This window comes from Lepisma saccharinum, chromosome 9 (assembly GCF_977018435.1).
Source record: "Lepisma saccharinum chromosome 9, izLepSacc3.1, whole genome shotgun sequence".
NCBI classification, from domain to species: domain Eukaryota; kingdom Metazoa; phylum Arthropoda; class Insecta; order Zygentoma; family Lepismatidae; genus Lepisma; species Lepisma saccharinum.
The window spans coordinates 49,193,181-49,205,246 of record NC_139237.1 but is presented as its reverse complement, the minus strand read 5'-3'; the positions used below and the strand labels follow the sequence as shown (position 1 = coordinate 49,205,246).

The window sequence follows — 12,066 nt, the reverse complement described above, 5'->3', positions numbered from 1 at the left end:
TCAGGTCATTAGTGAATATCTGGCACATCTGCATTGAACGTGGTAGAGACTATATTGAAAAGTCATGAAGTTTGTCCAATTCTGCTAATGAAGAAAATATTATGGTTACTTTTTGACTGTCCTATGTAGTTTCATAGAGCAGGTTGATATCCTGCAGTGTTTTAAACAGGTGAGAACACATTCTTCACATTTCCAAAGAAAACAACTCGTGTCCAAGAAGCAGTATGTTCAACAAGTACCCTCTCTATAATTACTTCCTACTTCCCCTCTCATTCACCCACCCTTTCCAACGATACGTCTACCTCTTCATCCACCCTTCATCTTTCTCTTCTCTTACCAGCATCTCCTGGGAACCTGCTTAACATCCTCAACCGTGATTGAAATGAATTATGCCCACAGTCTCTTTTCCATGGGCAAAAGAGAAATAATACTTTCCTTAAAGAAGCAAGGTTGCTTCAATACGAAACAATCTCCCCCTTCACGTGGGCTGAGTGCGATTCAGTATGGTCTGAATTAGATCTGACAAGCGCGTTCAAAGTTTTACGATGTTTGCTCCGACGTGCAGAGATTGGGTGCGATCGAGGGTGAGAAATCGATATCTCGCAGAGCGAAGACGTTTTTGTGTGCGAGATGTTGATTCGCCAACAATGCATGCTGAGAAAGGGATATCAGATGTCTGATGCATTCGACTCTTGTTCACAGTTCTTGTAATGGGTGTTTTTGGCTCATAATGGTGCAGAGTTTCTATATTTTTGTATTGTAGCCTTTCGGCTCGGTATTGCGTTTGTTTTGTTTTGTTATATATATATATATATATATATATATATATATATATATATATATATATATATATATATGTATGTATGTATGTATGTATGTATGTATGTATGTATGTATGTATGTGTGTATATGAATCAGTCAGCTTATTACATTATTACATTATACAGCGTGTCCACAAATAATTCCGTGATTATAAACACATATAGCATCGCTCTAGGTGCTCATATTTATATAAAATTGGTGCCATTAGAAGCAGAAGCTCAAAAATTTTAATACTTGACTACCTATCTCAGTGGCACTCAATGTGTGCTCCTCGTGTCACGCTGCAAACATCAAGGCGATATTCCCACTCATGTCTCACGCTTTACAACGTATCTACAGTGAAGGTCCCGATGGCGGCAATGATATGACGTTTCGGTTCTTCCAGATCTTGAGGCAGTGAAGGTACGTATACAAGATCTTTTATGTGACCCCATAAGAAAAAGTCACAGACATGAAAGTCAGGGGACCTCGGTGGCCACTTGCAGAACACAGCATCTTTGTTTCCGGAACGCCCAATCCATCTTCCTTCAAGTTTATAATTTAGAAAATTCCGAACATCGAGATGGATTTTGATTTGATTTGATTTTTGATTTGATTTAGTTTATTTTACTTCGCGTTTTGTGCCTCTTGGCTAATTTGCGAAGATGGGGATGAGTGATGAAATGATGAAATTGATGAATGGACATTCACAAACAACCAAGCCCGACCGGGATTCGAACCCGGGACCCTTGGCGTCGCAGCGCGATGTGCTAACCACTCGGCCACAGGGTCGGGCAAGATGGATTTTGGACACAGTAGGGATGTTTAACTGCAGGCTAGCTCTATACAATTTGCTTCTAACAACAATGCTATTTACAATAATTAATTAAAAATCGAAATATTTTTTTCCTTTTCTCATCCTTTTATTGTTATGCCATCTATTGTTGTAGTTAACGCCAACAATTACAAATCCGCTAAAATTCTTTGAGTGGTATCGGTATACATTTCGTAATATACATAATTGAAATTTTGTGGTCATTTATTATCACGGAATGTTTTTGTGGACACGCTCTATTTCAGCAGAGACAGGAGGTATGGTATTCTGAAACTTAGCGAGGACAGTAGATTCTAACAGGACTTGAAGTCAAGACTCTTGCACTCCGTGTCTTTTCTCTTTTTGAATTATTCAATATTCACCCTTTGGTTTTTGAGGTTCTTCATTTCCCATTCAATTTATCTCCTTCTTACCATGCCCAGCAAACAAAAACATCCTTATCTTACCCAGGACTCGAACGTGGGTCTCCTGAAGACTGAGACGATAAGCATATCGCCTACTGAGATGCCGAGAAAAGCGGCAACTGAACGCAGCACACCCGTTTCACTTTCTATCTATCGCTTTCTGTTGCCGCGTTTCTTAGCGTCTCAGTCGGTGTTAAGATTTAAGCTGAAGTCGGAAACTGAGCTTCCACTACACGGTATGCGAGAGACGCAGGTACAAATACTGATGTAGCTTAAGTGTACCTGTACATTCCACTCTAGGCCTTTCAACCTCTGATTTCAACCCCAGCACTGATTAAATCGAACACTTTTCAAACCGAACTGCGAGCGTTTCCCGAACGATATTAATTTGATTGATGTCAATTTTCACGGCTCCCGCTAAACCTTTTCTCTCTGGAGCTCTGTTTTACTTGCACAGTAACGAGGTATTACATCAATGGATTTAGCTGTGAGTGAATTTAAATAGCAGCTAATTAATTGAAATTATGGCGTTTGCAAGTGAAGGAAATAATCGGGATAGGATCGCGCCAATTAATAATTAGCTTAACATTACTACCTATCGGGTGACAACGATCTCCACAAAGAAAGAGTATATAGACAGAAAGATAATGAATCATGCAAATGATCATTTCAATCAATTCAGTTTCAAATTGATTGCAAGTGGTTTACATCAATTCAAGTTCTGAGTTACGACTGATAGAATATGTCGTGTTGAATACTGAGATAAGCCAACTTCAAACAAATGTGAAGCTAAAACGCGATTTCCAGAGCACTTCCTGAAATGATCCTGAAGCATCGTGTCCTGAATAGATCTGAGGCCCATTCAGTTTTCATACGTACCGAATAGCCCATGCAGCACACAGGTGACCAATGGATATTAATGCAAAAGTTTTGGATGTCCAACAGATATGCAGTAGATATCCATTGGATATCAATATGTCCGCCCAGGAGACATCCGTAGGATATCCACAAATTGATATCCAAAACTGGATATCTAATGGACGTCCAATGGATATCCAAAATATCCATGGATATGATCTGGATGTTGTGGATGTCCCTTGGAGTTTGCTGTATGGGATCAGTTCACTATCGGTTCTAACGACAGCCCCCTCGCATAAGACAATATGGATGGTCATAAGGATATGATAAAGAATATACTAGAATTGGGGGGGGGGGGAGGGCGGGATATCGCCATGCACCAGTGCAACGTCCTCCAGTTGGACACTAGTCGTTACAAAGTTAGTCCGCTGCTCCTTGTGTCGGGAACATGATAATCTTTGCAAATCATCAGGGCTTGCTGGGTAGAAAGAAACACAACATGGTTTTCAAAGTTAACCGCAGTTTTATAATCACTTATATTTCATAATCACATAGATTTACTATCGTACGTGGACTTATAAGCAATGTACAGATTTATTTACGTTTCTTTGCTTTTCTGAAGAGACGTAAATAACAATTATATAGGATATCATTTGATGCCTGAAGATGCGAAAAGAAAAACAATTCCCACTAAAGTTGTCTGTGACATCTTGCACATAATTTGAAATAACAAACATTTAAAAATCTTAATATCTCAACCAATATTATGCAAACATTCAGGTTCGTTACACCAGTCGTATCCATACCTACTATGTAAAAACTACTAATGACAAACAACAATTATCTCATCTTAAATTTTACTTATCCAACAGTCTACCTAACAGTGAGGTACAGCGGTTCTAATTTGTGCTTTATATTTGGAATCCATGTTGGATCCATTCGTTTTCAATAATCTCAGGACACGGCTAATGATTGCCATCCACTTGTCTTGAAAAATTGGAAAGGCACTGAAGTACGCTTTCAACATTTCAATGCTGGTGCCAGAGATTATATGTTTTCAGCATAGCTCTCAGAAGCTATAGTTCTAAGAATCTTCAACCGTGTGTTGTGGTAGAGTGGAGCTATGGAAGACCATAGCAACGGAATGTAATTGGCCGGAAGTCCTAGATATCGATTGCTTCCTTTTCCTTGTCTGAATCATAGGTTTTTTTGCAGGAGAAACGACGCAGGAATATGTAAGAAGAAACTCGAGAAGTTCTATATGTAGGTTAAATTTGAATGAATGGAAATCACACAAAACTTTACCAGGAAGGAAATAGTAGAACAACTTTACCATTGATAAAAGTGGCGCACTTGTTCCATGAATCCTGGATTCGACCCAAGGGCAAGTTTTTCGAAATGCAAAAACGTCAAAAATAGTTAGGAATTTGTATGAATACATTGAATGCTATTATCGCTTTTATCTAGCTTTCTAGAGCTTTTCTGAAGTAAATGGTTACATACGGACACCACTAACAAACATTATTTGTGTTCTTCCTTTCTTTAAATGCCATGTGAGATACACGTAGGCTATATCACACCACGTGACTAGAGTGACAGACCAAACGACCTGGTTTTCACCTAGAAGTTTTCGTGTCCTGAGAGAGATAACTTCGGAACGCTTCCCAGTTTTTAACCCAGAAGAAAACACTCAATATTTTATCATTGTCATCATGTGGTCTCCCTCCTCTCTCTCCCGCATCTTGCCTACAGGTACCCATTGATTTGAGACTGGGTGAGCTCCAGAGCAACTTTATGCGGGGAAACGTGTGGAAACATTCCGATCTTAGATCACCTGCCCAGGAATCCAACCCGGGTCTCCCACGTGGCAGTCAAACGCCCTCCTACCTACTAGACCTCACGCTTACAAATAACCAATTCTCAAGCCGGGGTTCGAACCCGGAAACACTGTGCGCTGTGGTAACAACTCCACTACGGAGTTCGTCACCACGAAGACTGGAAATTGTATGCATTGCATAACAAAGCAGACATAACAATTAACGTTTTTCCATACTGAACCAATTAACTATAATTTGAAAGGTCCTAAGAATCAATTACGAAAAATAAACAAAAACAAATTTGCTTCTCTTTACTAATATTGAACGATTTCAAAATAATATGAAAAAACATTGTTCCAATGGGGGAGGGGGAGGGGAGATTGCGGGCAGAGACGATACGAGCGTAAATTAAATTTCTGCTTGGAAGGAGAAAGAGGCGTTTGCTATTTGTTTGGATGGGGACGAGGCGGCAGTTGGGGAATCACTGAATGAGTATTTATTTGTTCATGACTATATATAGACCTTTTCTATTTGGTATTTGGAGGACAAGAGATATGAACTATATGTATACATATCAAGGTCACAAATACCCAACCACACGCAAGGTATTTTTTAGTCTATATCATAGAAATGGTCAAAGTAGTAAAAGTTTGAAAGTGCGGTCAATTACTTTTCCTTCTTGTAGCTCATTTTTTGGTTCAGTAAGGTCAAGGATTCTTAAATTCTGTTGTATTCTCAGGGATGTAGTGTAGTAGTTAATGCTGTCGCCTTGTAATCAAGGGGTCCGGGGTTCGATCCATATTGCACCATGGTTGGGATCTCACTTAAACTGCAGACCTGTCCTGGTTACAACAGGAACAGGACAAGCACTATGAGAAATATAATAATGTGGTGGTATTATATTTCTTCAACATCCATTTCTATATTTTGATAATGTTTGTGCTCCCACTAACCCTCTCCGTTGACACTAATTATGTCGGGTGATTCACTTTGATTAATTTGTTTTATTTTACTTTCTGCCACCTTTGTCTAATCGCGAAGATGGGATAAGTGATGACGAAGGGACGCGAGCAAAAATTACTCATGCGCAGACCGGGATTCTATACTCTGTCAGGGGAATCTCTGGAGCGAACGAACGAAAGCAAGTCTCTGTGCAAGTAGTGACTTCAGAGGGCTCGACAAATGAACGCGTGAGAGGGAACGGGAGCGTGTGGAGGGGAAAGAGCGACTACTGTTACCAGTCTTTCCAGCAATGTGTATTGCCTCGCGGCCTTACTCCACAGAGACCCTTGCTTCGTCGCGCTCTATGCTAATCGCTATGTCATGGAGATTGGCTTGATGTTTCGCGTAGAATATCCGAGAACACCAAAGTATTTCAACTCAAAAGTATTAATCAATATATTAAATTCCTCCTTCACTTTTATTATTTAACATAGGTTTTCTTACATCTTTAAGTTAATCGCGACGATGAAGACAAATGATCTGCCTCCTTGTCTGTGAGCTGAACTTGTCGTCTCGCCAGCGATGGTCCTGGCTGGAGTGGTCATACTTCATCTTCATCGTCATGATCAGCATAAACTGGCAGAAAATCGAAGTAAAATATAAACATTTTTACTTCTTCCCCTTATTAACCGTTCCAACTGTATTTTCCAAAGTGTTATTTAATGACGCATGCAGCTGAGAAAAACTTCTTTATTTCTAATGAAATGATGTATATTTCTTACTAACAACTTTATTACTAACAATTAACAAAGTTTGCTCCTTTAATATGTTAACTATTCTCTTGTAAAAGCGAGATTCGAACTCTTAGTTTGATCAATTAAAATTTCTATAATCCTTCTCTTCCAATGTTTTTTATGTTTGAAAAAGTTTGATTTAAGTCCATTTTAAGGTCAGATATACGAGGGCGGGCTGAAAAGTAATGCCTTCTATTTTTTGTGACGGTGTAAAAACATTTTGGATTTTGAGCAGGCATGCATTGTACTCTTCAGACTTTCTCCCTTCTCCATTCCAAGTTTCAAACTTCTATCACGATGGGTTGCTGAACTAGAGTAACCATACTATGTCGGTGCACCTGAAACTGCGTGTAGTGACAGAGTTTCTAACTGCAGAAAATGTGTCCCCAATTGACATTCATCAGAGAGGCTTTTTAGTGCAATGAATGTGTAACGTCAGTACTGTATGATGTTGGGTTGTTCATGCTCACAATGAAAACCCCTGCTGAGGAACTCTCAAGAAGTTCTTAGTCACACACGTTGAGAGTTCCTCGGCAGGGGTTTTCATTGTGAGCTCATTTCAAGCATAGAAGATATAGTGATATTGCACATAATATTGTATAATATTTCTCCAATATGTTTTTAAAGTCCCCGATGGATTAGCTGTAACTTTAGTCTTTCAGTCAAGTGACTTAAAGAAAAAAAGTTTTACATACGCCTTTCATTTTTCTAATATTTGAAACACAACCCTCCCACTGCTTTCCATGAATTCGTATGCTGTAATTTCTGTTTTGTCAGTTAGAACTTTCCATCTCAATGTCTTTAACTTCAAACAACCCATTTACTGATATTTTGCTTTTTCCTTGCTTTCCCCCTCGTTTCCCACCCTTACTTAGATGATCAAAGTCTCCATTTCAAAACTAAACTTCCCTCCCGTTTCCATTCTCAATCAATATTTGGATTCCCTTTCTGATCTTAGAGTTTCATCTACAACTCTTTATGTACATATATGCACAATTCATCACCTTGATTTATGTAAGATAACATTTTACGTATAGGGTAAACCAATATGAAGTCATACAACATGGTCGTGCCGTGATCGAGTTTCTAAACGCAGAATGCGCTACAAATTGACATTCATCTGAGACTAAAGGCATTCTATTGGGATGAATGTGTAGACATCGTACTGTGCGATCTTGGGCTGTTCATGCTCGTAAAGAAAACCCCAGCTGAACACGATTCTGATGACCTCCATCAGTTGCAGTTCGCGGCCTTTCACTCCATTCTCTCATATAGCTGAGATTTCTTCAGCTGGGGTTTTATTTAAGAGCATGATAAACTCAAGATCGCACAGTACTGATGCCTACGCATTCATCCCCATAACGTGCCCTCAGTCTCAGATAAATGTCAATTTGTAGCACATTTTCTGCGCTTAGAAACTCTATCACTGCACGCTACATCAGGCAATTCACCAACATTGCATGGTTACATGCTGCCATTTTCCTCGCTATAGTTCAGCACCCCCTGGCGATAGAAGTTTGAAACCTTCAATTGAGAAGCGGGAAAGTCTTATAAGCGCAATGTACGGTTGCTCAAAATCCAAAATGCGTTTACAAGGTAACAAAGAAAATAAAAACATAGGTAAGATACCCCTGGCACCCCTAGAGGAGGGGGTTGGAAGGGGGTGACATGTAAAAATAATCGAAAACGACCGATATTAGTGTGTAATCCATAGTTTTCGAGGTCGATAAGATGAATATGGACACTCCCAATGCCGTTAAAATCCAAGACACCCCTGACACCCCTAGGGGTGGGGGTGAGAAGGGGGTGAAATATAAAATTAATCGAAAACGACCGATATTAGTGTGTAATCCATAGTTTTCGGGGTCTCTAAGATGAATAGTGACACTCCAAATGCCGTTCAACTCCAAGACACCACTGGTAACCCTAGAGGAGGGGGTAAGAAGGGGGTGACATGTAAAAATATTCGAAAACGACCGATATTGGTGTGGAATCAATAGTTTTCGGGATCGCTAAGATGAATAGTAAAACTCCCAATGCCGTTCAACCCCAAGACACCCCTGGCACCCCTAGGGGTTGGGTGAGAAGGGGTGGCATGTAAAAATAATAAAATGACCGATATTAGTGTAAAATCAATATTTTTTGGGGTCGCTAAGATGAATAGTGACACTCCCAATGCCGTTCAAATTATTTATTCTTGCTCTTGGAGGCGAAACTAAAAACAAACTAACAACGCCGGGTAATCAGCTAGTAAATATATAAATAAACTATACTATCTTTGGTTTGAGATGTGGATGTTGATTGAGTGTCTCTATAAAGGATAACCCTTTACAACCCTGAATGATTGATGATATGGTGAAATTGATGAAGGGACACACACTCACATGACCAGGCCGAGATTTGAACCCATGGCTTCATAACATGCTATTCTAATCGCTTCATGACGAAGATCGGTGTAATGGGGATGAAAACATTGTTGTTTAAGGAAAGAGGGCATTCGACCACACCAACCCCTCTGGCATCGTCACATGACCTTCTGGCAAATTACAAAGGACTAAAGAGTGGAGTCTCCATTTTACTGTGGATCCTCATTTTGCCACAGAAAAGCGAAAGAGCACAACACACAATTACCTTCAAGCATATTTAGAGTCGACTTGTGAGTCCTGTGCACTTGTGTGAACATTCTCTCTGGTTTTAAAAAAGGTCGTCTGTCTGATTTTACGTTTTCAAAATCCTTTATGACATGAATATCCTGTTGGTTGTGAAAACGTCAGTGTTTCCACAAAGCAGCAGGTCCTTTGTGTAGTAATTGGACTACGGACTCTTAACGCCTCTATAATACCTCTTATAGTACAGCTGCAATAGGAGAAAATACGTATTAGCAGCGCATTCAGTGCTTGAGAGAGAGCCGCGGTGGCCTAGTTGGTAGGGCGCCTGACTGCCACGTGGGAGACCCGAGTTTGATTTCCAGTGTTGGTGACCCAAGGTCAGAATTTATCCGACCCTCACCCAGCCTGAAATCAGTAGGTACCTGGGGACAACCCCTGGGGTAAAGGCGGTTGGAGCGTTGTGATGATCACCTCACCTCCAAAATGGCCGAGATGTAAATTGCGTGGGCCCCTTCCCCCACATCCCCTAAAATGTGGCACGGTGCTGTACTTTACCTTTTGCTTATTCACTGATTGGAAACTAGATATTGTAAGTAGATATCGTGTACTCTCAAAACCGTTCATTTATGTAATTTTAATGTACTTCAATCTTGTCAATTCACTCTGTTACTTGAAGCTATGCGGATTGGTTGATTGATTGGGGTTATTTTACTTCGCTTTTCCGACACTTTTGGCTAATCGCGAAGGTTAGGATGAGTGATGATATGATGAAATTGATAAAGAGTCACCCATAAAGAGCATATATTCCCAGACCGGTATTCAAACCCGGGACCCTTAGCGCGCTGGATAACCACTCCGCCATGCTATGCGGTTCGATTTCTGGCAAGTAGAGCTCCACTTCACTGGTCCTGATCTGCCAGTTTATCGAATACAACCAATTTTCAAATGGGAAGTTAGTTGGGTAGTATCAAGTGACATGTGATATTTCAATTCCATTATATTAAGCTACAGGGATATCTGATTAAAAGTACCCTTCTTCGTGCCTTTCAATATCAATATCTCAGAAATTGTAACAGGTAAGAAAATGAATGTACTAGACTGATAGGCCTGTCCTATACGGTCCATGGCAACATAAATCAACTCGATTAGTTTGTCCGAAGAAACAGTTGATCAAAAGTAACCTGTCGATATCTCGAAAACTAGCAAGTGAGAAGATATGAAATTTTCAAGAAATGAAGACCTAGTAAATACTAGTTTAGTGCCACATACATTATTTTTATTGGGGTACCCGTTTGTTTGTAGGGGTCAAACAATCAAAGGGCAACAACCGACCAGTTTTTCATGCTCCGAAATATCCGAAACCATTCAAACTAGAAATACGAAATTTGGTGGGTTGAAAGAAATGGGGCTTTTTTACATTTAATATTACAATATGTGTTGTCGTGCTTCCGTGTCGTCATTTTGCAAACGCACACACACATAACGGTGGAAAAGTACCAGCTGGTCAAAATTAAAGTTCGTGTAGTCAGAACCCTCTAGTGCCCTTGAGGTGAAACTTGGTATAGAGGCTATACAAACCATGAGGAAGCGAATGCTGACAAAAATTAGTTCAAATTTTCACCACCAGATGGAAATGTTGCTCCGAAATCAAGTGTACAGTAAACAATATCAAGCTGCAGAATCGTTGATCACGCTGTTTTATGCTTCCAAAGAGTCATTCAGAGTTGTGCATGACCGATTTCTGGTTGTTGTTATTTTAGCGCCACAATTCCAGCTAGTGGTAACAATTTGAACTATTTTTTCCAAGAACACTTGCTTCCCCATGCTCTCCATAGCCATACCAAGTTTCAACTCAACTGGAAGATTCCAAGGGGCTCCAAATGGTTCTGGGTAGGGCAACTTTAGTTCTGACCACCAGGTACTCATACATACACAGGTAAGAACTTGTGACATTAATTTCTCAGTTTCTACCAATTTCGCTACACACCTTCATTCTTGCACTATTCTCTTTGAATAGCCATGTATATCCATTTTATTGAAAATCAAAAAGTAATTTGTTATTTATTCTGATTTCTCTTTTCCTTTCAGTCTGATGGATCTGAGAAGCTTTGGGGACATCTGGCAAGGAGGAGGTGAAAAGCATAACAGACGCAAATCCATGTTCTGCAAAGCAGCTATATGACCAAAAGCTTTTATTTTTTCGCCACATGATCAGAAGCGAAATCAATATCCCGCTTATTTCTAGGACAAGGTTCTTTCACTGGAAGGAAGAGATATATAAGTTTATTACAACTGCTTAATTTCTCAGCTTAACAATGTTCAAACAAAGTATTATTTTTATGATTGTTATAAGTTCAAGTATGACGTCATCAGCATATATGTATTTCTATATCTCTTACTCAAAATCATGTATAAAATCAGTATGATTATAAATTATGGAATGGAAAACATGAATTGGAAGCAAAATTGTAAACATCTCATTTGAATTCAGCTTATATAGGTGCCAGCAGACTATTCTCATACCTTGTAGTTTTTAATTGATCTTTAATTTGAAAAAATTGTTAGATTTAGCATGTGTTAAATTTATGATGGACTTATTTTCAATTACTTCCTCAATATTAGAGAAATTATCCTAATTGATGTAAAGTGAAATTGTGTTTTGTGATGGAGTAATAAATACATGAAAAAATTTTCCTATTATTTTATTTTCGCGTATACATTTCTATCTGCCAATAGAATATTTCTGACGAAATTTGAAATATAAAATTATGGGCTATTTCACATTTAAATCCATATAAATCAATAATTCAGCACATTTATAATTTGTTTATACACATTAGTAATACAACCTTACTAATGAAATGGCTTAATATAAAATCACAATGAATGTACAATTACATTTGATATTGTTCCTAGTTTAGAATAAAGTAAATACTGTACTTTAATGGATTAAATATTCTTGAAACAATTAACTATATATTAAAAAATATAATATAAGAATCAAAT

General features: G+C 38.9%; 1 protein-coding gene across 1 annotated transcript in view; it reads left to right on the top strand.

Annotated features, from left to right (window-relative positions):
• LOC145992661 (uncharacterized) overlaps positions 1 to 11,750 on the top strand; it is a 140,794-nt gene extending 129,044 nt beyond the window's left edge. Inside the window, exon 4 of the mRNA XM_083129031.1 lies at positions 11,149 to 11,750. Within this exon, the coding sequence (XP_082985157.1) occupies positions 11,149 to 11,196 (48 nt within the window). The 3' untranslated portion in view covers positions 11,197 to 11,750. The remainder of the gene's footprint in view (positions 1 to 11,148) is intronic.
• The last annotated feature ends 316 nt before the right edge of the window (positions 11,751 to 12,066 follow it).